The 23,588-nt window shown below is 36.7% G+C and overlaps 5 protein-coding genes, 4 non-coding genes and 1 pseudogene across 9 annotated transcripts; 8 read left to right on the top strand and 2 right to left on the bottom strand.

Annotated features, from left to right (window-relative positions):
* Nucleotides 1-223: 223 nt before the first annotated feature.
* On the bottom strand, nucleotides 224-1,608 carry LOC111780558 (annotated as a pseudogene).
* A 1,610-nt stretch (nucleotides 1,609-3,218) lies between these two features.
* LOC111779623 lies at nucleotides 3,219-6,794 on the top strand. The gene is made up of 6 exons (XM_023659708.1): nucleotides 3,219-3,396; nucleotides 3,487-3,805; nucleotides 4,175-4,463; nucleotides 4,553-4,945; nucleotides 6,000-6,217; nucleotides 6,292-6,794. The coding sequence occupies exons 1-6, from the start codon at nucleotides 3,236-3,238 to the stop codon at nucleotides 6,535-6,537; spliced, it is 1,626 nt and encodes a 541-aa protein (XP_023515476.1). The 5' UTR covers nucleotides 3,219-3,235; the 3' UTR covers nucleotides 6,538-6,794.
* A 619-nt stretch (nucleotides 6,795-7,413) lies between these two features.
* On the top strand, nucleotides 7,414-11,478 carry LOC111779622 (LOB domain-containing protein 41-like). Its single transcript, XM_023659707.1, has 5 exons — nucleotides 7,414-7,620; nucleotides 8,108-8,286; nucleotides 8,410-8,470; nucleotides 8,591-10,728; nucleotides 10,844-11,478. Exons 4-5 carry the CDS (start codon nucleotides 10,368-10,370, stop codon nucleotides 11,377-11,379), a joined length of 897 nt encoding a protein of 298 aa, XP_023515475.1. The 5' UTR covers nucleotides 7,414-7,620; nucleotides 8,108-8,286; nucleotides 8,410-8,470; nucleotides 8,591-10,367; the 3' UTR covers nucleotides 11,380-11,478.
* On the top strand, nucleotides 8,171-8,869 carry LOC111780556. The gene is made up of 3 exons (XM_023660983.1): nucleotides 8,171-8,286; nucleotides 8,410-8,470; nucleotides 8,591-8,869. The coding sequence occupies exons 1-3, from the start codon at nucleotides 8,171-8,173 to the stop codon at nucleotides 8,867-8,869; spliced, it is 456 nt and encodes a 151-aa protein (XP_023516751.1).
* A 399-nt stretch (nucleotides 11,479-11,877) lies between the features above and the next one.
* Nucleotides 11,878-11,951, top strand: TRNAN-GUU. Its single transcript has one exon. It is a non-coding gene; the product is annotated as a tRNA-Asn (tRNA).
* Nucleotides 11,952-12,024: 73 nt separating this feature from the next.
* TRNAN-GUU lies at nucleotides 12,025-12,098 on the top strand. Its single transcript has one exon. It is a non-coding gene; the product is annotated as a tRNA-Asn (tRNA).
* Nucleotides 12,099-12,171: 73 nt separating this feature from the next.
* On the top strand, nucleotides 12,172-12,245 carry TRNAN-GUU. The gene has a single exon. It is a non-coding gene; the product is annotated as a tRNA-Asn (tRNA).
* Nucleotides 12,246-12,320: 75 nt separating this feature from the next.
* Nucleotides 12,321-12,394, top strand: TRNAN-GUU. The gene has a single exon. It is a non-coding gene; the product is annotated as a tRNA-Asn (tRNA).
* Nucleotides 12,395-12,691: 297 nt separating this feature from the next.
* LOC111780084 (zinc finger protein CONSTANS-LIKE 6) lies at nucleotides 12,692-14,446 on the bottom strand. The gene is made up of 2 exons (XM_023660362.1): nucleotides 13,298-14,446; nucleotides 12,692-13,157 (listed from the first exon to the last, which is right to left on the bottom strand). Exons 1-2 carry the CDS (start codon nucleotides 14,174-14,176, stop codon nucleotides 12,948-12,950), a joined length of 1,089 nt encoding a protein of 362 aa, XP_023516130.1. The 5' UTR covers nucleotides 14,177-14,446; the 3' UTR covers nucleotides 12,692-12,947.
* A 940-nt stretch (nucleotides 14,447-15,386) lies between these two features.
* Nucleotides 15,387-22,324, top strand: LOC111780083 (carbon catabolite repressor protein 4 homolog 5). The gene is made up of 14 exons (XM_023660361.1): nucleotides 15,387-15,770; nucleotides 16,410-16,573; nucleotides 17,322-17,387; nucleotides 17,486-17,538; nucleotides 17,842-17,923; nucleotides 18,626-18,657; nucleotides 18,977-19,046; nucleotides 19,337-19,429; nucleotides 19,561-19,593; nucleotides 19,731-19,828; nucleotides 20,160-20,286; nucleotides 21,080-21,165; nucleotides 21,248-21,332; nucleotides 21,983-22,324. The coding sequence occupies exons 1-14, from the start codon at nucleotides 15,455-15,457 to the stop codon at nucleotides 22,049-22,051; spliced, it is 1,374 nt and encodes a 457-aa protein (XP_023516129.1). The 5' UTR covers nucleotides 15,387-15,454; the 3' UTR covers nucleotides 22,052-22,324.
* Nucleotides 22,325-23,588: the final 1,264 nt, after the last annotated feature.

The raw sequence follows: 23,588 nt of genomic DNA, 5'->3' as shown, positions 1-23,588 counted from the left end.
TTAGTATCTTGTCCGCTTTGATCTGTTACGTATTGTCGCCAGCCTCATGATTTTAAAATACGTCTACTAAGAAGAGGATTTCACACTCTTATAAAAAAAAGCGTTTCGTTCTCCTCTCCCACCGATCTAAGATCTGATTTGAAACAAAGGGTCTACTAATCCCTAAAACTTGGCTTATTGAAACTGACATATTAGGAAGTTTAAGGAGAGGGTCATCTCTCTGTCACCATAGGGAGTCCAAGTTAAATGGTTGCTCCTGCTGTTGCTGCTGCGTTGAAGACTCAAAGACTTTTGAAGAGGAAGAAGGTTGGAAGCAGCTCAAATGGTGAGTTCCAAATCGAGCATCAACACCCCTTTGATGGAAGGCTGGAATTTGCAATGCCTTGAGAAGAAGAGAATTGATGGAAAGATTGGAATTAAGTGGACATGATGAAGGTGAAGGAAGAGCAGTGATAGAAGCTGCTTCATTTGCTGGTGCACCCCAATTCGTGTTCATCATATCAACCATGCAATTGTTTTCATATGTTTGAGCTGAAATATTGCTGAAGTTACTGAAATTTGATACCTCAATGTCTCCAAATTCATTCATATTTGAGTTTGTCTCACAACATGATGACAACTGCTCTGCCTTCTTTCCTGTGTTTTGCTTCTCAAACACCCTGCAAACTACCCATTCTTCCTGAAAAAGAGTAAAAAAAAAAGAAGCTAACTCCGAGTAATAAATGGATGCAAGATATTTGTGTAACGACCCTGGCCCACTGTTAGTAGATATTGTCCTCTTTGGACTTTCTCTTTTGAGCTTCCCCTCAAGGCTTTAAAACGCGTCTTAGGGGAAGGTTTCCTATCGTTCGGTGTCTAGCTCTAATACCATTTGAAACAACCCAGGCCCACCATTAGCTGATGTTGTCCTATTTGGGTTTTTTCTTTTGGGCTTCCCCTCAAGGATTTAAAACGCATCTACTAGTGGAAGGTTTCCACACCCTTACAAAGAGTGTTTTGTTCTCTTTCCCAACCAACGTGGGACATCACAATTTGTCTATAATAAAAAGTCAAATATAGTATCATAACGGAGGACTAAATATCATCAAATATTCACAAAAACAACTTACCTTCGAGCGTTTGAAAAAATGGTTGTTTAGTGAGCGGTATTCATGCATAACCCAGTTACTTTTCACACCTCTCGGAGCTCTTCCCTTATAAAACACGAGAGTTTTCTTCATTCCCACCAAAACACCATCGCGAAAGATCTCCTTATCTTTTCCCGTCGTCTTCCAATAACCCGCCTCGGTCGCTCGATTGGTCCGAAGCCCAGTCGGGTACTTCCGATCTCTCAAGCTGAAAAAGTATCACTCCTTCTCTCCCATCGAAGCTTTAGCTGATGAGTTACAGTAAAAACAATCTAATTATATCGACCCCTTAACAAACATAAACCCGAAAAAACATGAGATTACCAGGGAGATCCCAAGGCTCATTGTTGTTGAGATCCACAACCCCAATTGGTTTAGAAGTGAAAGAAGAATCAGAAAGCTTGTAATTGAGATAATAAGAAATGAGTTCTTCATCAGTAGGATGGAATCTGAATCCATGTGGCAGATTTTCCTCCTCCATTCAACAACTCCTAAGATCAGCTATTATTTTGAAGAACAACAACTACATATATATCTATATATCTATATATCTATATATATATATATATATACACGAAATTGGATTCTTTTTATCTTCTTTATTACAGCTAACACGTTGACAAATATGTGCATAGAAATATGGGATTTTCTACCGTTTACAAAATTACCATAATGTCATTGCTTAGTTTAGACTAATTGACAATATCAGCTAGCGGTGAACTTGGATTGTTACAAACAAACTAAGTTTCAACCACCTTCGCCCGTTCTTATCCACTCTTGCTAAAAGGGAGTAAATGGTAATTATTTAGAGTTGGAAGAAATGGTTTGTAATTAAAAAGTTAGATTACATTTAATTTATAATTAAAGAATTTAATATTGTTAGAACATTCTATATGTAAAGTAGTTTGAAACGGTAAAAACGTAAGATTTTGTAGTTAATTAGTGAATAAATATATATATTAAGGTTATTATTTTAGTAAGAGTGGTTAAAAGGGTGACCAAACCACAGGACTGCGTATAAAATAAAAATAATAAATAATATTAAAATCCAATTTCCTAACTACAATTTTGATTAAATTTTAAATACACTACGTAATTAAAATCTCTTAGCCTTCTAGAAACTCACCCACATGCTTATTTATACTTACTATATATTCTAATTTCTTATAATTCACAAATTTAGCTAAATACAAGGTAACAATAATTTTATGTTTTTTTTATTTATTTATTAATTTGAGAGCAATTCCAATAAAATATAAATAAAATAAACTTCTAACTATTTTTTAAATTTCAATCTTAATATAAATATAAATACTTTTTTTGAAATAAAAATATTTTATTAAACATCATCTTTAAACCAAAACACTTCCTTAAAATTTCAGAAAAGAAACCTTAGAGGCAAAGGTAAGGACAAGCATGCAGCTGCCTAAAAAATTATAAAAATAAATAATAAATAAAAATCTCTAATATATTCTTTGTCCCATCTTTTGTCTTTACCCATCTTAAAAAAATTATCTTTTTTAAAAAAATACAATTTACACTAAAATAACGACCCAAATGATATATCTGATATATTAGCAGTCTTATCTTATATTTTTATAATTATTTAAATTTCGATATTTCTTTGAAAAAGGCATCTTATTTCATTTGTTCTAATGCGTGTACTTTAGTTTAGGTTTATATATATATATATATATATATATATATGAAATTCATTGAATTACAAGTGATTCCAATTAGTTTGTTGAGGAAGGAAATTGAGAGTATGGCTTAAGTTGTATATATATGGTAAAGTAAAAATGGGTTCAATATTATTTTAAAAGTATATACTTGCCAAGTTACAAATCTACCCCTCTCATCCTTCACAAAACGGGATCATTTAAGGGTCAAATATGTCATTTCTTACATGGGATTATGGACAAAGGAAACATTCTTCCTTTCTCTCTTTCTCCTTTGTATATCTCACTCTTCTTTCTTTTTTCCTTTTTTCTTTTTCTTTTTTTAATAAAATAATAATAATAATAATAATAATAATAATAATAATAATAATAATAATAAAATGTGTATGTATGTGTTGTTAGGAGGTGATTTTAGAGCAATAATCCAAAATGCAATATTATTGGTCTAAAGAAGAAGAAGAAGAAGAAGGTGTTCTAAGGCTATTCTACAATCTCTCTTCCTCCTTCTTCCTTCTCTTCTTCTTCTTCTCCTTCTCTTCTATTCTCCTCTTCAAATTCTTCCACTTCCTTGGCTCTCCTCTCTTCCCAAGGTCATATTCATGCCCAAAAACCCTTCTTTTTCTCCCTTAATCTCTCTTTTCTTCATGTATTTCTTCGTTTTTTTTTTTTTTTTTTTGCAGGAATGAATACGAATATGGATACGAGGTCGAGGACGACAAGGAAGAGGAAGAGGAAGAGGAAGAAGAAGAAGCGGGTGGTACCGAGGTTGAAAGGACGACGTTTCTTGATAAAGAAGCTGAAACTAGGATGAGCCGGTGGCAAAGCCAGCTTCCTGATGAAGAAGAGTTGTTGTTCATAGATTTGGAGGAGCCTTGGCTCATGGAATCCTCTGACCCACTTGCTCAAATCAAAACTAGTAGCTCGGTTTATGAGTCCCCACAACCGTTGCAACGAGAAGACGATAACGATGAAGATGACCCGATGCCAAAAGAAGTTACAGTGAGTTTGAAATGACTTCTTATTCTTTTACTAGTAAACAAACATTTTTAGCTGTTAGAAACCACGACTCTCTATGATATTGTGCACTTTAAACATAAACTCTCGTGGGTCTGCTTTTTCCTCAAAAAGTTCTCGTGGGTCTACTTTGAACATAAGCTCTCGTGGGTCTACTTTTTGTTTCCCCAAAAGGCCTCATACTATCTTATTACTCGTAAAAAAATATATTTGTTTTTTGTTTCTCCAAAACCGTCTCATACTAATGAAGATATATTCCTTACTTATAAATCTATGAGCGTTCCTTAAATTAGTCAATGTGGGACTCCCTCCTAACCATCTTCGACATTAACTTTGAAAGTGACGTCGGTGCAGGACTCGGAGCAGCTCGTGAGAAAGATCTTGGTGGAGGATGATAAAAGAAGAGATGAGAATGGTAATTATTTGGCATTTAGGGATTCATGCACAATTGGATCAACATCAAAGAGCTCATCAGAGTGGAGAAGCTCAATAAACGGTAGAGACCACTCAGGAACTGAAGATCCACTCTCTTCCTCTTCAAGGAGAAGCTGCCCCAAATGGGAATCCTTCACTGTTTTCCAGAAATATGATGAAGAAATGATGTTTCTTGATCGAATCACAGCCCAAAAGCTTCACGAAACAGGTCTTTACTTTTTGACCCATTTCATACTTTAATTCCTTCCACCTTAAGTAACCAAAAGATTCTATCTTGGCGTAAATTTTTTGTCACAGAGTCACTGAGGTCAATTAAAGTGTGCCCAAGATCGCTATCAGAGAGGATTGTTCATAAGTTTGGGGGCATGAACATGAACATGAACAAGAAGGCTTCTGATGTGAAGCAGAACCCATATCATGAACTGGAGGCTGCCTATGTAGCACAAATTTGCTTGACATGGGAGGCTCTAAATTGGAACTATAAGAATTTTGTGAACAAGAAATTGAGTTGTTGCAGGAGAGATTTGGACGGTGGATGTCCTGGCAAAGTTGCTCAACAGTTTCAACAGTTTCAAGTTCTTCTTCAACGTTATGTTGAGAATGAGCCTTATGAACATGGCCGTCGCCCTGAGATTTATGCTCGTATGAGACTCTTGGCTCCTAATTTGCTCCAAGTCCCTGAATTTATAGGTACAATTTTGTTTAAAATTCGAAAATACTCTTGTTCTTCGTATATAGATGTAACCGCTCAAGTCCCCCACTAGCCAATATTGTCCGCTTTGTGCTTTCTCTTAAGGCTTTAAAACGCGTCTGCTAGGGGAATGTTTCCACACCCTTATAAAGGGTGCCAGCGTCCTCACTGGCACTCGTTCCTTTCTCCGATCGATGTGGGACCCTGACTAAATTCACCCCCTTTGGGGCTAGCGTCCTTACTGGCCCACCGTCTCGTGTCTACCCCCTTTAGGGAGGCTGACACATAGTTCACTGTCTAGCTTTGATACCATTTATAACGACCCAAGCCCACCACTAGCACATATTGTCCTCTTTAGGCTTCCCCTCAAAGCTTTAAAATGCGCATGCTAGTGAAGGTTTCCACACCCCAAGGGTGTTTTGTTCTCCTCCCCAACCAACGTGGGACATCACAATCCACCTCCCTTCGAGGCCCAGCAACCTCGCTGGCACTCGTTCCTTTCTCTAATCGATGTGAGACCCCGACCAAATCCACCCCCTTTGGAGCTAGCGTCCTTACTGGCACACCACCTCGTGTCTACCCTTTTCAGGGAAACAACAAGAAGACTAACACATCGTTTGGTGCTTGGCTTTGATACCATTTGTAATAGCCTAAGTCTATCACTAGTGGATAATGTCCTCCTTAGATTTTCCTTTCGGGCTTCCCCTCAGGCTTTAAAAAGCGTCTGTTAGAGGAAGGTTTCCACACTCTTATAAATGGTGTTTTGTTCCCTCTCAACCAATGTGGGACATCACAATAGATGAAACGACTAGTACCACTATTGTGAGTACCCTTAAAATTGAAGATTGAGATGATTTATAAGATGTAGGTCAATAATTTTTGGTTCATACGTTGACCGATAATAACTTTTTTATAACTTTTTTATAAAGATTAAAGTAAGTTAATACTACTTTTAAAAGTTTATAATTTTTAATTTTTTTAAAAATACATGATATTAGTGAAACTTTTGAAACAAAGTACTAACGGTTTTGATATGATTCGTGGATTTTGAAGATTCAGAAGAGGAGGAAAAGGAGGGAGGCGGGTACGGGTCAAGAATATCGTCGCCATCTTTTCTAATGATCATGGAGGATGGAATAAGAACATACATGAACTTCTTGAAAGCAGATAAAGAGAAACCATGCGAGATTGTAGCTTCATTTTTCAAGAGAAAGAAAAGGGCTGCTGTTGATCCAACTCTCCTCCAACTCATGAAGAAAGTTAACCAAAAAGTAAGCAAATCATCCAAAAACATGACTTCATACAACTTCAACATTCTTATTACTTGTTATTATTATGAGTGCAGAAGAGGATAAAGCTTAAAGACCTTCGTCGTGCTGGGAAGTGCTTGAGGAAAAGGAAGCTCACCGTGGAGGAAGAAATGGAGATCTTGATGGCTCTTATAGACCTAAGAGTGGTCTCTAGGGTTCTAAGAACCGCGGACTTAACCGAAGAACAGCTCCATTGGTGCGAGGCTAAAATGAGCAAAGTTCGAATTTTGGATGGGAAACTCCAACGAGATTCCTCGCCTCTTTTCTTCCCAGCTCATTAAGATCACTCTCGACCAAAAGTGAATATCTCCCATTTTAGGTTAAAAATACTTAGGCCCTCGAGAAGACGAGATTCGAACTAGCAACCAGGGCAGCTTTTGAATTAGGGTTTATTTTTATTTCCAAGGATCAAGAATAAATAGGTTTTAGCGGGAATAAGAACGACCAAGTTTTTAATAACGGATTCATTTTAATTATTATTTTCTAGTTATCATGTAATTGTATGGAATTGAATAAAGTTTTATATTTTAATTCTGAATTAGTTTTATAATTTTGTTTATTTTAATATTGTTATATTAGATTGGGCCTAACTCAACGGATAGATCCAAATTCGACTTGGATGGGTTGGTTCATGGGTTGGGTTGGGCTGGGCTGGGCTGATCAACCGTTGACCTTGGACTGGGCTTGAGGACTTTTGGGCCCATAATGAGAAAGTGTTTATTTTATAGGTTTTGTTTTTGGAATTTAAATCTAATTTAACCTAATTTATTAAATAATAGAATAAAAAATTCCAAAATATATATTGAATTAAATTAATTTTGGAGAGATGGGAGTTATTGTAAAAAAAAAAAAAAAAAAACCACTCAGTTTATTGGACTTAGCGTTATAATTTCTCTTTTAAAAAAAGAACAGGAAAATAAAAAGAGCATGTGTTATTCTTTATTTTTATTTTTTATTTTTAATTTTAATTGACGTTGCAGATCTACAAATTAAAATTAATAAATGCGTGGCATCCGGAATCATGTGGCCAAAAAATCTCCCAGAGTGGGGCCCACTGAACTGAATGAACGGCTGGAGATCCGACATCGTGAATTAACGAGAAAATCAACGGTTGAAAAATACAGTATCTGATGCTCGTTGGCGCAGATTAGAATGTCTCATCTCCAATTCCCAACCTACCCATCATCTTCATCCCTGTTCTATGAATAGTGAACTCAAAGTCCTCTGCAACTCCTCTTCCTCCATTTCTCTTCAAATTCCTCTCTCTCTCTCTTAACCACTGAAACTCTAACTTCTCTGCTTCTCTCTCTCTACTCCTCTTCCTTCACCAGACGTTTCTTTCCGCGGAGGAGCCGCCATTTCAGGTATCTTCTCTTTCTCTCTGTGTCTGTGTTGGTTGGTTATCTATTTGTTTAACAACATTTTCTGGTGGTGATTGTTTTCCGGTTTGGATTGCTTGTTTTCTGCTCGATTCTTCAAGAATTTTAGGCTTGTTTTTTAGTTTTCAAATTTTGGTCGGATTGCTTGTTTAGAGCCTCGGGACGTGATTCGAATGTTAATTGAACAATAACCTTCACTGGAGAGGAGGATTAATGGGAGAATAAGGTTTACATTTCTACCGATTTCAATTTTCCCCCATTGTTGATCTCCCGAACTTTTAGCGGGTTGTTGTTGCTGATCGAGTCTTTGAGCTTTTGTGTTGTGCATATCGATGTCCTTCTCTAATTTGTTAAGAGATCAAAAGAAGTCCTGAGTTGCACGTAATGAGAGTTCAAAATGGGATTTGTTTCTATCCACTTTGCTGAAAAATCTAAGTTGCCTGAAAGGTGTTTGTTTATTTGTTTGTTGTAGAGCTTTAAGTTGTAAGGAGGAATATCAAAGAGAATGAACAGGTGGGTTTACGAGCAGAACGCCATGGCTGCCTGCCAAGAGATGAGGATGGAATCTGTGGTTTGTCCTAAGCCACGCCGCTTGGTTCTTCAAACCCTTCCTGATAATGACCCCATCACTGCCCATAGATGGCCCATCGGGTCTGTTAATCCCAATTTAAACTTCTTTTTGCTAGAATTAGGACCTTTCTGCTTTTGATTATGTGGATATGAACTTGAATCTCTGAGAATAAACTTCTGATATATGAATATGCTTCCTTGCAGCCATGCCAAGACTGGAAATTCTAAAGCAGGAGCTGAATTTCTTGATATGATCCTCGCTAAGGTTCTTAATTACTCTCTCTCAGTGTTTATCTTGATTGATGACTTATTTCTGTCGTGTGTAAGATTGAAGAGTTACTACTACCAACACAAACTTTTAAATGTGATTCTTTTTATATCATAGGAAAGTTTTGGTGAAAATTTAAGCCACCAATTGGCAACATCTCCCCCATTCTTTTGGGGGTCTCCACCAAGTAGGACTTCCAACCCTTTAGTCCAAGATGAGCAATTTGGTAATGGTAACAATATCTACCAACTTTGTGAAGAACCCCCATCTCCATCAACCCATAAAGGTGGATGCACCCGTATGAAATTTGGGCATCGACCTGCAGCAGTCCGAATCGAAGGATTCGACTGTCTCGACCGCGATGCCCGAAATTGCAGCATTTCTGTTGTGGCTTAACCAAAAGGGAGGCAGCCTAGGTTTTTTAAGTGGAGGAGATTTGAGATAGGGGAATTGAGTTGAAACTGATGCGTTTTTTTTTCTTTCTTTTCACTAATGTGTAAAGTTGTATATAGAAGAGTCAATCAAATGCATGATGGATGTTCATGCTGAGTCCTTTTGTTGTTGTTGTTGCTGCTGTTCATCAAATCTCAAAGAGATGTCTCTGTAATTAAGGTGACTAATGATGTTTTAGACAATCTAATCCGAGGAAATAAAGAAGAGAACTTTCTCAATTTTGTTTCTGTTTGTTCATGTTTTCTTTACTTCTATACCCTCGCACTCTCAATATTAACATATTTGGGGGGTCACTTTCATAATTTTGCATAAAATGAGGGTGTAGGAGGGACTAGAAAATATGGCCACAAAGGGATGGAGGGTTGGTGGCCATTTTTTTCTACTGCAAATGGGATGATGATGGTTTTTGAGAGTTCAAAAGATGGTAACTGGGAATAAAATATGAGCCGCAGATTTGGAACCATTTCCCAATACCTTGAATGTGAAACTTGTCTTTTAGTTTGAGTTTAGACAGCAGTGTGATAAACCAAGAATCCGACATGTTGTAATGCTTCATCGCTTTCTTTTCCTTCTTTTTTCTGCTGTTGTTCGTCTTATTCTTGATGGATAGTCTCAATCTCACAGCTAACATGTTAAAATTTCTATGAAATTTGTCGTTTCATTTTCAGAAGACCAAATTCTATTTCCTCGTCGAACGAAATCTTTAAACATTCTTGCTCCTATGCTTACATTTATCTATATTAGTCAAAATGTTAACGGGGCTGAAGTTTAGTCCTTGGACCAAGTTTGGACATATTCGATCCTTGAACTTTAGGAACCTCTAATAGACTTGGGAACCAAATAGGCTTTAGGTTTTTCTTGGGCTTCCTTAGAGAGGACAATATCTATTAGCAGTTGACTTGAATGATTACAAATGGTATTAGAGCCGGACACTGACACTGAGTGTGAGTGGTAGGCAAGAGTCCTTGTTGGCCCCTAAGGGGTTAGATTATGAGATTCCACCTTAGTTAGAAAGGAGAACGAAACATTTTTTATAAGGGTGTGAAAATCTATTTCTAACAAACTCGTTTTGGCCTTACTCTGACCAGTTCTTATATTGTTCGTTTTGATCCGTTATATATGTTTAAAACATCTTTACTATGAAGAGGGTCTAGCCCTACTCCGATTAGTACTTCGTCACCGTTCTTTGTCCCTATTGCATCCCATGAAATAAAATAAAATTGGAAGTAAATAGGCGGATAAAGATAAGGTGGGAATAGCCGCCGCCGAGATGCTAAAAGTCTGAGTTGATTGAAACGTGGAAAAGCAAGCGTGTGGATTTAGCATCTGAAGTCTCCTCCTCGTCTCAGACTGTGGGCGCTCCTTCCTCGCCCTCAGCTTTCCTCCCTTTGTTCTTCTACGCCTTTCTGAGCCATTTGTTTAGTACAATTAGTGGAATTGGATGAGAACTCGCAGCCGTCAACAGACACTTCCCCAATGGGTAACAAAACCAGAGAGTCACCAAAACTGGAAAACCATTAGCGCCCATCAATACAAAAACAAAACCCACCCTCGTTTCCTTCCCCATTACGACACAACTTTCTTTCTCTTCTTCGCAATCCAATCATCGGCCATGCGTATGAGCTGCAACGGATGCCGAGTTCTTCGCAAAGGCTGCAGTGAGAGCTGCTCCATCAGACCCTGTCTTCAATGGATCAAAACCCCTCAATCCCAAGCCAACGCTACTTTCTTCCTCGCCAAATTCTACGGCCGAGCTGGCCTCCTTAACCTCATCAATGCCGGCCCCGACCATCTCCGCCCTGGTATTTTACTTACCCATTTCTTATCTCTCTCAGTTTCTCTGTTTTCGATTGCTCTGTCTTCGATTACTCTGTTTCAATTACTTATAACTGGATTTTTGTTTTGTGGGTCCTTCAGCTATTTTTAAATCTTTGCTGTTCGAGGCGTGTGGCCGGATTGTCAATCCGATCTTCGGGTCGGCCGGATTGTTGTGGTCCGGGAGTTGGCAGCTGTGTCAGGACGCCGTGGAAGCCGTTCTAAATGGCGCACCGATTCCGCCGGTTTCTTACGAGATGGCGACGTCCCACATGGGCCCACCTTTGAAAGGCTGCGACATCCGCCATGTGTCCAAACAGCAAGACTCCGGTCTCAGTGAGATAAAGAAGCGGCGGAGGTTCAAGCGCAAGCCGAAGCCGAAGGAGGAACCGGTTATGTTACCCGAGTTCGTAGTGGATGGACCGACCCGGATTTCATCGGAGCCCCGGTGTTTCAAGTTTGAGTTGGACAATCTAGCGGGCCATGTGTCGCCGGAGAAGGTCTGCGGCAGCGAACATACCGAGTGCTTGTCGGTGGAGACCGCGGAGGCTTCTTCGGTGGGCCAGGGTGGTGGCGTGGAGTTGGAACTTACCTTGGGGTTTGGGCACGGTCGGATGCTGACGTGTAAAGAGAGATAGATGATTTTGCTCTCGAGAATTTTGAAATATTGTACAAAAGCAAATTTGTATTACTAAAAAATCACAAATATATTGAATCACAGATTAAATTATACACAATACCCTCTCATATTTATTAATTTTCAATACTTTGAAATTTTACTTTTTTATTATTCAACTTTGTAATTTTATTAAAATAATAATCATAAAATTTGAAATTTTTTGAAAATTATCTTTTATTATAATAATAATCGTGAATGGTTAATATAATGATACACTATTCACTTGCCAAAATCACCGAAGTTTTTAAAATATTGATATCAAATTAAATTTAGTTTATGCTTCATATTTTCATAATTTAAATTATAGTGTTGATTTGTATTTTATTTCTTCTATTTCGAAAAGGGACAAAAAAATAATTAGAAAAATTATTATTAGAGAAAATATGGATTTAAAAAATATTAATCCTGTCTTCTATTTTTTGAAAAAATAATTTCCTATGATATTTTCATCGAAGCCGCTGGAATAGCTCAGTTGGTTAGAGCGTGTGGCTGTTAACCACAAGGTCGGAGGTTCAAGCCCTCCTTCTAGCGCTATTTTATAATCTTATTGTATTATTTACAATATTAAAAATTAGTAAAATATAAAATTAATGAAATTGCATCCGCTGGAATAGCTCAGTTGGTTAGAGCGTGTGGCTGTTAACCACAAGGTCGGAGGTTCAAGCCCTCCTTCTAGCGCTATTTTATAATCTTATTGTATTATTTACAATATTAAAAATTAGTAAAATATAAAATTAATGAAATTGTATCTGCTGGAATAGCTCAGTTGGTTAGAGCGTGTGGCTGTTAACCACAAGGTCGGAGGTTCAAACCCTCCTTCTAGCGCTTGTGTTCGTTTTCTATTGTATTATATTTTAATTTATAGATATTAATATTAAAAAGTTATCGATATTGCCATCTGCTGGAATAGCTCAGTTGGTTAGAGCGTGTGGCTGTTAACCACAAGGTCGGAGGTTCAAGCCCTCCTTCTAGCGTTTTTTTTGGAATTTTCTATCTTTCCTTTTCTTTCTCAAGTTTTATTTTTCTTAATTTAATTTCTGTTTTTCCTTTACTATTTTTGGATCTCCAGCTGTTCCCCAAAACAATAGTGCGTAGAATTTCTTTCCCTTTTTTTTTTTTTTAAATAAAATATTTATTCCAACAAAGTCTTTTTTTCAAACTGTTCATAAAAATTTCCTCTAATTCACTCCTAATTGGCATAATTACAAAATTATATGGGCTGGAATGGGTCAGTGGGTTAGAGCATAGAGATCTTAGAAAGAAAAAAGAAAAAGAATAAGAAAATAAGTTTATTAAGAAAAATAGAAAGAGATAGAGCAGAAGGAGGTCCTTTTAATATTGTCACTCCCTCACACTTGTTGTAGAAAGAGAAAGAGAAAGAGAAAGGAACTTGTAATCTAAACAAGTTCGTTCCATCAAAGTACTATTATGTTACAATCATTCTTATACCCTAAAATCCAAAGCTTCCAAAAAATTTGCAGTAACCAAACCAAAGAAGCTTCCACAGATGGAGACCACAAAAAAGATTTAACACGATGGTGTTGCTGTTCTCTTCACAAACCGACCTTTCATTCTTGGTCTCTTCTCAGCGTTGAGCTTCCTCACTTGGTACCTTATTTTCTTCGAAAACAGCCGTGTTCTTCGCTTCTCTCTGTACCTCGACACTCTCGCCTCCCTTTCCCCATCGTTTCTCCATCCTCCTCTCTCTCCATTTTCATGCAAACCCCATTCCTCCTCCTGCACGAGTACACCCAATTGCTATAAATTTATGGGTCCAACCAAAAGTTAGCGTTTTTAGTAGCTAAACTCGATCGCATTGTTTTTGTTTTCGTGTATTTTAATGAATTTTGAAGAAGGAAAGTTTGATAGAATTTTACCCAACAATCATCCAGCTCGAATTCCGGCCGATCTCCTGTAGTATATGGAGAAGATTGAGTGTCCCAAGCGGTAATAATCGCATCGTAATTTAGCCTCAAGAATATGTTCTTCTTCTTGATCTTCTTCTTCACTTCATCCTCCACCTTATTGATCTCTTCCTCTTCAATTTCCTCCCCTTTAAAATTCCAATCTTGTACTAATTCTTCTTCTTCTTCTTCTTTTTCATCTTTGACCTTAAGCATTGTAGTTCGATCGTATTCTTGTTCTTGTTCTTGTTCTTGTCCTACTAACAAATTCTCTACGTTCGCTACGAATTCCGCAAGATCGACCTCCGACGGCAAAAACCCATCTCCAAAATCGTCCAATTCGTGGGTTAGTGAGAATTTTTCGTCGTCGAATAATGGATCAAACACGGGAACTTGTTGATGATGATGATGATGATGATGATGAAATTGGCGGTGTTCGTCTTCGTTGTCGTCAATTGAGAACCCTTCATCAGTGCTAATCTCAGGAACAAGAGAAAAAACGGAAGCTTTAGTTGAAGAAATTGGTTTGTTGGGTCGTGGAGTTCTAGCCTTACGAGTAAAGCCCTTAAGCCATGGAGGGAGATGAGGTTGAGATTGAGATTGAGCTTGGCCTTGATGAATGGACTTCAACGACGACGTTTCCAACCGAATTCGGTCGTGTCTTCTCGCAAGCTGATTAGCTGAATGGACCGACACATCACAAGCTTGACAAAGGAAAGCATCATCCGCCGCACAAAACCAATGCGCCCTTTTGCATAAACAAGCATCGCATACACGCGCCGTCCTCCCTCCCATCATCGCCGCCGCCGCCGCCGCAGCCTCCGCCGCTGCCTTCCTCTCGCTTCGCAGCATAGCCGAAGTGGGGTTTGTCAATTATTGGCGTAGCCAGTGGAGTAGACTAAATAAAAGCCTTTTAACCCCCAAGTGGGGGCTGAGGGTCACGAGGGGATGTTGCGCTTTTTGGGGCCTACAAAATTGGTGTCTATGGGCGTTGATTGGCTGGAGTTTTCAACGCCATCCTATTCCCTGAAATCTCATTGGTGGGGTGTCCATTGCAGGGGATTCCATGCATTCCCAAATCACTTCACAAATCTCTCTCAATTATGGCTTGTCTTTATACCGAGGCGATCAATAATTGAGTCCGCCTTGTTGGTGTGGTGAATTATGGTCCCCGTTTTGTTGCGCTTTCACAGACCTCTTGTGGTGCTGCTTCTTTTTTTTCTTCTCTCCTCAAAATTGCCTCCCTTCTCACTCCATACATTCCTCTTTCTGCCTATTACCCAATCATTTTCCGCCATCAAATACCTTTTCCAACTTACAACTCTCTCGTCCCGTCTCTCTCGCTAATGTGTAAGTTTCGTTCTTTTCGTTCACTGAGGAATGTTTTCCGAAAGGAACTCGTCCAACTGGAGATTTCAATCTCACTGGTATTACTTAACAAAATTAACGTAGTTTTAAATGCACCAAAGAGTTCAAAAAAAGCCCCGAGATACCACATGACTCAATCAAATTTATGGTTGATTGGGCTTTAAACCAACCCTGCCCATTATCCAAATCCATCCACACTGTGTCTAACGCTCAATTAGGCCCCAGGTGTCATGATTGTACTTTTTTAACTATGTGGCGTCTTGATCTTAATATGCTCACAATCAACCCAAAGAGACCGAGTAAACCCGTTCAACATCTTTTCTTTTAATTCTAGTCCTAATGTAACTAATCCCGTAGCTTAGAGGTAATCCCAGATTATTAGGTATATTTTATAGAATTTAATAAATTTAGAGTTAAATTACTAATTTAACCTTGTGATATTCCATTTACAAAACCATAATTAAAAGTTTATATTAACAAACTTCTTAAATTTTTTATTTATTTTTTTTTACCTTCCAACATAATTTTAAATACATTCATTTTAAACTTTTCTCGTTTCAAACAAAGTAAAAAAATATATATAATAAAAAAAAATGATGTATATTTTTATTTTTTATTTTTAAAGGAGGGTAAAGTTGGCTGACTAAAATGGTAATTTAACCTTAAATTAATTTTGTAAGTTTGTGTATCTGAGGCAGAGCGGAGGGCAAAGGCTAAATACGATCGCCGTGTAATTTGAGACATCTTCTGTGACGTTGGATAATGATCGAAGAAAGCCGGGATGAACAGTCTCTCATGGACGTTCGCGCCAAAACAGGGAAGAATAGGCGCGAACGCTCGGTGAACACGGCACACTGCGGTCACAACGATGGCCGGAAGAAGAGGCGGAGATTTGCATTCAGTTCAGAAACCACAATTCCAACATCCAGCGAGCCTCAGAAGCTTCCTTCATCGAAAAGGTCCAAGCCAGTTGGTTCTCCCTCTCGAACTTCACGAAAGTACGAGAAGAGGAGGTCGGGTGAGTCGGATGGTCATCGTCTATGGGTGTACTCTACTCGTGATTGCTCAAGATTTATAGGTAATGGATTGTAATCAGTTTTGTGAGAATTTTTCGAAGGTGTTATTGTTTAATCTAGAATTAACTGATTGCCGTTTTCTTCCACTTATGGGGCTCTTGCTCGACGATAACTATTATGCCAGAATGTTGTACAGGCATATAGTTAGGACCTCATGTTCTATGTTCATTGTTGAAGCCAATTTATCCGGCTCATGATATTCGAATACCTTCATAGGAAGAATTAGGGCATTCCAAATGCTACCTGCTTTTGATGTCCTGCGGCCTTGGTAAATATTTAGAGAGCTGCCACTTAACCTAGTCCGATGTCTGTTTTGATTACCCTAGAGAAACTTGGAATTCGTTCGGAGTTTAGATTCTGGTTCCTTTCGTTAGTTGACAGGCCCTGAAATCCAGAAACCTTCTCACCATCAAGATGGTTAGTTTTTTCCCCCCTTTGTTTTGGAGGACTTTCAAAAGGCACTTGATAGTAACATTCTTCGCACCCCATTTCCCGTTAAAGACCTGAAGGAAAAGGGAGAAAAATAACAATAATGAATATAGGATGGCAGTAAGTGGTATTTCCATTTATGCGGGTATTGCCATTGCATACTTTGCCGTTTTTACCTTTGCATACCTAACAATATATTGCCTTTATTTCAGATAAGATTATGGTTGCTTCATATAATATACTAGGAGTGGAAAATGCATTGAAGCATCCAGATTTGTATCATAGAGTGCCTTCCAAATTCATGGATTGGAGTTTCCGGAAAGAGCTTATATGCAATGCAATTAAATTTTACAATGCAGGCATCTTATGCTTGCAGGTAATTTGTTAGACCCTTCCTTTCTAAAACCGGTCAACCCTCATTTCCTGTCCTTCTCACGTGTTCCCTAATTTCATTTAAGGGGCACAGACGCACAGTTATATCTTTGCTCATTAAAATTTCATAGCTTGATGTCATTGTACAATTTAAACGATGTTTAGTTACCCTTTGATGTCTTTTATGGTTCTGCAACTGCAGTAGTTGCTCATAGAAATGGGAAATATGAGAAACGTAATCTAATAAGAAATAGATTTTGTTTATGCCTACAATAATAAAATACAGCCTTACAACTGTCGTTCTTATTTGTACATTTCATAATACTTTTCCTACTAGATTCAAATTGCAAAATTTCTGAAGGTATTAGCTTTTGTTGTAGTTAAAGCAAAACTAGATATCAAAATTTAGAGACTTGGCAAGCTAAGGACCTATTATATTAAAGGCTTCTAAGGTTTACTCTTGGTTTTCTGGGGCTCTGAAGGCATAAAATACAAATCAATACAGCGTGAGCCTGCTTACCAATTTAGGGGCAATACTTTATGCATCAAATAGAAAACATGAGAAATTAGGAAGGGTCAAGTTGCTGTTAATGGTGAGGGACACGTTCTTATTCGTGTAGTTACTAAATAATAATTGTTCATGCTCCCTTGTTTTTGAGGTCGTATTGTTTATCAAGTCTCTTTTAAACATGATATTTCATAGGTGCTAAGAATAATTTCTTACTCATGCAAATGGAACTATATATCTGCAGGAGGTTGACCGTTTTAATGATTTGGATGAACTTTTCCAAAATTATGGCTACAAAGGTGTTTACAAGGTGTGTTTGAGATATATTTTGTGTTAAGTCAGTTGTCAATAGAATACTTGTGGATAATTTGTACTGCATCAAGAAAACTTAGTGGCGATCTTTTATAGGCTAGAACTGGTGAAGCAAATGACGGGTGTGCTTTATTTTGGATCGAAAAACTGTAAGGTCTCTCATCCTTCTTGGTATCTTTGAATTGTAGTAGCTGATTTATAAGATCACAGAATAGATGAATGAGCTCCTGAATTTTTTAACTGACTCGGTACCTTGTAACTCTGTTGATATGTATGAGAGATGTTGATTGGGCTTGTAATGTCAGAATTGAAAATTTTTCCTATTATAAGCATACTGGACAGTTAGATTTGTCGCAGATCAGATTTTTCTTTCTCTATTAGGCTGCCCCTAACTATCCGTATCTCTGTGAATAGTGATTCAGCACATTTACAGGCCTTTCTTCTGGTCACAGGTTTACCCTTTTGCATCAAGAAAGTATAGAGTTCCAGAGTTTTGGGCTACGTAACAATGTTGCTCAACTATGTGTTTTTAAGGTATAAAGGAATTCATTTATATCATTCTGCTATATTTATTATTCTTTTCGGAAACTATGTGTTTTTAAGGTATAAAAGAATTCATTTATATCATTCTGCTATATTTATTATTCTTTTGGGAAGTTACCGTGCTAAACTAATAACTTCAATTGTTTTCGTGTATTAATTCTGTTAATTGTGTACAAAATTTTCCATCATTCACTTAATCATAGGATGCTTTGAATGGCTAGGAGGTTTCCTTTTCTTTTTTTTTTTCNTTTTTTTTTTTTTTTTTTTTTTTTTTTTTTTTTTTTTTTTTTTTTTTTTTTTTTATGGGGAGGGGAAAATATTTTGGGAAGGATAACCTTCTGTAGTTGGTCGTCTCCTTAGAACACAAGGACGTACTTGTACAACTTATAGAATAGATCCCATTCAAGTAAGGTCATAACTTCTTTAATTGGTTGGGTAGATATATTTTCAAATGTATTTTTCATTCTTGTAAATTTAGTAGATGTTTAGTTTCAATTTCTTCTTAATATGTGCTACCTTCAACTTCAAGTCATGAAGGATAGTGCTGCCTTTTATTTTTTATCTTTTATTTGTATGTTAGGCATATTTCCTTGATAATGAAGATCATCGTATGTACTTCAAATTGATGATTTATTATCAATCTATGGATTTTTAGAACGTTTTACATTTTCTATTACTCCTTAAATTGTACAGATGAATAAATCTAAATCAAGGTCCAAAACAAGGTACATTCTGCATTTATGTAATTTTGTTTTTATCTTGTATGATATGTCAAATTTCTTCGTTGATCTCTTTTTTGAAAATGAGAAACAAATTTCATGGATTTAGTAAAAAAAGAATTACATGCAACGTTTTCTTGCTTTTTGAATTTACATAAAAAAAATTATCTTGAGGAATATTTTCTTGGGATATTGTTTTCACGGCCTCTGCATGTATTTCATGTTTAGAAATTATATAATATTTGATAAAAGCTGTTGATTATAATAATCTTAGTCTCGCTACTTGTTCTTTCTTTAACTTCGTGCATGTGTTTATTAACTGTAGTCGAAGCTTTGTGATTGGGAACATACACGTTCTTTTCAACCCAAATCGAGGAGACATTAAGCTTGGGCAGGTATCGACTACTGTAATCATTGAACGTTTGTAGTTTTTGTTGCATGGTTAATAATTTTATGTGATTTGCGCCAACTATGTTTCTGTCTGAATCTTCTTGCATATCAGCCTAGCATTAGTTGCAATCTCCTGGCTATTTCCCTCTCTCTTTTCTTTTCTTTTTTCCTTTTTCCTTTTTCCGGTATGGTTAGGTAGTTAGAAAATATTTTTTATCATCTATTTGAATTGTCCTTTAAGAAAAAAATGTTAGGCATCTCAGTGCACTAATTTTATTACATAATGCTCGTATAGGTCAGACTGTTTCTTGAAAAAGCTCATAGCCTCTCACAAAGATGGGGAAACATACCTGTTATTATGGCCGGGGATCTGAATAGCATACCAAAGGTAAATTCTCTTTCACTGGAGAGGATTCTTCTACCACGACAACAAATATTCACCTGATTATACTTGGTAGCAATTTCGACCATTTTAGCCATTGATCTTGTCTTGTATCTTTCATTTTTTCAAATGATCAGAGTGCAATATATCAGTTTTTGGCTTCATCAGAGGTCAGTTCACTTTTACTTTGTAATTTTTTATGATCTATTGTCTTTTTCTGGATTGTTGAACATGATTTTCTCGAATTCCTCTTCTGTGTGTTTCCATGGTTGGAATTTCATTTCAAGTTCTTTTGGTGGTTGAGCAGCTGGATATACAACTGCATGACCGCAGAAAGATTTCAGGGCAGCTTGATTTTTCATCATCACGCGGAGCCTTCAGATTTTGTAGTGAGGGTACAAAATGGTATGACTAAACTTCAATACAATATCTTCCTTCTTCTTGTTCTTGTTCTTTTTTTATTTTTTAATTATTTGAAATCTAATTTCTCAATCAATTATAGCTGATACTTCTATCTACTGTAAGTATGCTACTGAGCGTTGCATGTTTTAAGTACTACACAACGCCCATACTGTTAGGAGCAGAACATCATGCATGGTATTGACATCATAAATTATGTTTTACTGTTAATTGTAGAGGATCGATGAAGTGTTTAAAAAAGGTGGACCATGTTGCAGATATGAGTAGAGATTAATTTGTAGCTTTCCATTTATGTATTATTTCATTTGTTTGCTAGGTCCAATGTTTCAGCCTCAAGGTCCTTCAGATGGAGTGGTGAGGAAATAAGGATCGCATCTGGTATCGAGAACGTTACCTGTCTTCAGCACCATTTAAAGCTTTCCAGTGCATACTATGGGGTTCCTGTAAGATGTTTAATCTTCTTAAATTCTCATTATTTATCTAGTGTAGCTCGGTGCATAAGGTACAAGTCAAAATGGAGAATGAGGTGATTGACTAGCATTGTGTTTGAGTGAGTTTCATTGACTTGTACGTTTTAAAAAGCAAATCACCAATGTAAACATGGAATTTAGTAACTTAAGAATGAAGTTTAGACTTTTCAAAGAAAGGGTTAATGCCATTGATCAGAGATGAATCCAAATTAAATATTCAAAAAAGAATCACCCCAAAGGAATTTGAAAGAAGTTATACAGACGAAACTGCACTGCCATGGAGGTAACAAATTCTTTGGAAATTTGTTTCAGTTACTGTAAATGGTAGGGTACGGAGACTGCTTTATGTGTGAAAGGAACTTATGAGGAATAAGTAAAGGCTGAAAAGTCAAAAGTATAAAGATGGGTTAAATAAGTGGACGGTTAGTTCTGTCAAGCTTTGTAATAAAGTAAGATGCTTTGGCTGCAAAGAAATCTAATATGTTGAAGTGTGAAATAAAAATAATCTAACTTTCGGTTTTTTATATGAAAAAAGAGGGCGGCGCAGTTTTTAATATCTATGTTAAGTTTTTCCCTTTTGTCACAAAAATGTATACGTAGTATCATATGATTTATATGTAACAATAGAAGGTACTATTTAAGATTTGTTTTTGTGCTTTCAACTCATGATATTAACTTTATATCGTTTTTGAAATAGAGGGCAGAGTTATTTGCTGCTATTTAGTTTCGTTTGCTTTCTCTCATCCAAGTCGGTTAAATTTTTCAGGGAAGTTGTAAAACAAGAGATGCTAACGGAGAACCTTTAGTAACTTCATTCCACTCCAACTTTATGGGAACTGTCGATTATATATGGTATCAGATTTTACTGTTGAAGCAATTTTTGTCATGCTTTGGCCTTAAGAACTTTAGTTACTTGCTTTGATTATTATCGCAGGCACTCAGAAAAACTTGCCCCTGTTAGGGTTCTGGAAACATTGCCTATTGATGCATTAAAAAGGACTGGAGGACTTCCTAATGAGGTACTTATGAAATGTAACCAGTAATTGTATAAACATCTCTTCGTTAAGTCGTGTTTTGTTCGTATCAGGACAACTCTCGATTTGCCTCGAGATATATTACCATTATTATAGTTTTCAAATTTCTACCTATTTTTCTCATCTTTTCCTCCAATTTTTTTATAAAACCTTTGAGAGATCAACGAGTTAACCAATACTTTTATAGGACCACGGCCGAGATGTAAGACAACTTTGTTACATTGTAGAGCTGGGTGTGGGTGGAATCTTAGATTAGGAGATTTATTGGGTCAGGCTTTTACTCAAATCATTGATACTCTCCTGATAGGGAAGATTTCATTAGACAGGCTCTTTATTGTTCTGTCTATTGGCTATTTTCGCTTCAAAATTTCCTTGTACTGTGAATTAAGAGTCATAAAATCATCCCTAAGAATCTGATGGAGAGAATTTGGAGGCAAAACCCCAAAAAGAATTAAGGACTTCCTTTGGTCTTATCCCCTCAAATACATCAAATTTGTTGATAGATACGACCAAGAACAGGAATCCTCATTGTTTAATACAAAATCTCTTTTCCTTCTTTAAAAAATAGGATCATTCATCTTATCATCTTTTTTTCTTTCTTTTTCTCTATCGAAGTTTATGTTATGTCAATGCAGAAATGGGGCAGCGATCATCTTGCTCTTGTTTGCGAACTGGCTTTTGATGACGAAGACAATGTGACTTGACTAATTAGCCGCACCAGCTTGAAGCATCTCCTTAATTTTGGTTGAATGGAGGTTGTTTCTTCTCCCTTTCCTTTCCTTTTTGTAGTTTTTGACTAATTACTTGTATTATTCTGGGGAAATAGCATATCAATCCTTTAAGAAACTGCGTCGAACCTTCCAAGTAACGTCATAGATACAGATTTGTTCTTGAAAAATTGTCGTGTAACTCCTTGGATTTGTTATGTTGATAGGAACTTGGTTTTAACTATTGATAACATCCATCCATTTAGCCTTTTTACTGTGTTAAAGTCAATGATATCAACAAAAAAAAATTAAATTTTATGTATTATAGATTTTTTTCTTTTTTTTTTTGGAACCCATAAATAAAATAGCCCAAAAAGAACACATTTGGTCTTCATATTTTATTTTCCAAAACAATAGAAAAAGCTGACTCACTGTCCGAAGTCAGCCTAATTTGTCTGTTTCTGAACATGGAAAAATTATTAGCCCCCACCTTTTATTTCTAACTAAATAAATTATATATTATCATCTTGAACCGGATTCTTTCTTATGTAAATAATTATATTAAAAAGCTATAAACTATAATCAAATATATAAATTTAAAAAATAAAAAAAAATGTCACGGAAGTTTTATTTTCACACTTTATCCGTGATAGGTTCTGACACCTCCTTTTCTGCCAGTGACGTCAGATACTTGCATCCCTATGACGTCACTATATGCCAAGTCCCTAAATCCAACGGCCTAAAATCATCGATTCAAATTATTCATCCAATTTAGGGTTTGTTTCATTTTAACTTTAAATAATAATAATAATAGTAATGTTACCACTACCTTTCAAATATATATTTATCATTTAAATTAAATATTAAAATTGACTTAATAAGTATAGAGAAAATTAAGATCTTCACGTTAATATACATTTTTTAATAAATAAATATTTGAAATGCTTAGAAAAAAAAAAAGTCAACTTTCAGTCGGAGANTGTGTCAGGGTTTTCTGTCTCCTATTTAATGCATGCCAAACTTACACAGAAACGTAATTTCAAAATTTTCTCCAAGAATCATTTCTCCTTTTTATTTTCCTCTTTTTTATTTTATTTTATTTTATTTTATTTTATTTTATTTTATTTATTTGCTCGTAACTCTTTATATTCGACATTAAAAGACCACCTCCTTCCCCCCTTCTTCCAAACACGAATTCATTCTTCTTTTCTTCTTCCGGCGAGGAAAATTTTGAAAATGGTAAGGGAAAAGAGAAAGTGCCAGTCGGAGAACGACGGAAAATTCTGTGAAAAGAAAACCAAGAATGATGAGATGACGGCGGCGGCGGCGGAGAAGGAGCCGACCGACGAGGAGGTGGAGGAGTTCTATTCGATACTGCGGCGGATGAAGCGAGCGGCGGAATATTTTGGAGTGGAAAAGGGGATGTTGACGAAGAGTTTAAGGGAGGTGGCTGTTGCGGCGGCGGATCGGGAAGAGAAAGAGGAGGAAAAGAAGGGAGTGAAGAGAGCAGAGGCGGAGACCGATGTGGCGCGGA

This window comes from Cucurbita pepo, chromosome LG18, assembly GCF_002806865.2.
Source record: "Cucurbita pepo subsp. pepo cultivar mu-cu-16 chromosome LG18, ASM280686v2, whole genome shotgun sequence".
Lineage (NCBI taxonomy): Eukaryota > Viridiplantae > Streptophyta > Magnoliopsida > Cucurbitales > Cucurbitaceae > Cucurbita > Cucurbita pepo.
Note: the sequence above shows the minus strand (reverse complement) of the source record. Positions and strands in the feature narration are given on the sequence as shown.

What these genes read in the sequence shown, in the direction of transcription:
- LOC111779623 (XM_023659708.1), top strand. Translation starts at nt 3,236, where the DNA reads ATGCAATATTATTGGTCTAAAGAAGAAGAAGAAGAAGAAGGTGTTCTA. An exon ending in CGATGCCAAAAGAAGTTACA is followed by an intron (nt 3,806 to 4,174) that starts GTGAGTTTGAAA and finishes ACGTCGGTGCAG; the next exon opens with GACTCGGAGCAGCTCGTGAG. An exon ending in CCAAAAGCTTCACGAAACAG is followed by an intron (nt 4,464 to 4,552) that starts GTCTTTACTTTT and finishes TTTTTGTCACAG; the next exon opens with AGTCACTGAGGTCAATTAAA.
- LOC111780556 (XM_023660983.1), top strand. Translation starts at nt 8,171, where the DNA reads ATGGCTGCCTGCCAAGAGATGAGGATGGAATCTGTGGTTTGTCCTAAG. An exon ending in GCCCATAGATGGCCCATCGG is followed by an intron (nt 8,287 to 8,409) that starts GTCTGTTAATCC and finishes GCTTCCTTGCAG; the next exon opens with CCATGCCAAGACTGGAAATT. An exon ending in TTGATATGATCCTCGCTAAG is followed by an intron (nt 8,471 to 8,590) that starts GTTCTTAATTAC and finishes TTTATATCATAG; the next exon opens with GAAAGTTTTGGTGAAAATTT.
- LOC111779622 (XM_023659707.1), top strand. Translation starts at nt 10,368, where the DNA reads ATGAGAACTCGCAGCCGTCAACAGACACTTCCCCAATGGGTAACAAAA. An exon ending in CCCCGACCATCTCCGCCCTG is followed by an intron (nt 10,729 to 10,843) that starts GTATTTTACTTA and finishes TGGGTCCTTCAG; the next exon opens with CTATTTTTAAATCTTTGCTG.
- LOC111780084 (XM_023660362.1), bottom strand. Translation starts at nt 14,176, where the DNA reads ATGCTGCGAAGCGAGAGGAAGGCAGCGGCGGAGGCTGCGGCGGCGGCG. An exon ending in TCGAGCTGGATGATTGTTGG is followed by an intron (nt 13,158 to 13,297) that starts GTAAAATTCTAT and finishes GTACTCGTGCAG; the next exon opens with GAGGAGGAATGGGGTTTGCA.
- LOC111780083 (XM_023660361.1), top strand. Translation starts at nt 15,455, where the DNA reads ATGATCGAAGAAAGCCGGGATGAACAGTCTCTCATGGACGTTCGCGCC. An exon ending in TGATTGCTCAAGATTTATAG is followed by an intron (nt 15,771 to 16,409) that starts GTAATGGATTGT and finishes CCTTTATTTCAG; the next exon opens with ATAAGATTATGGTTGCTTCA. An exon ending in GAGACATTAAGCTTGGGCAG is followed by an intron (nt 19,047 to 19,336) that starts GTATCGACTACT and finishes ATGCTCGTATAG; the next exon opens with GTCAGACTGTTTCTTGAAAA.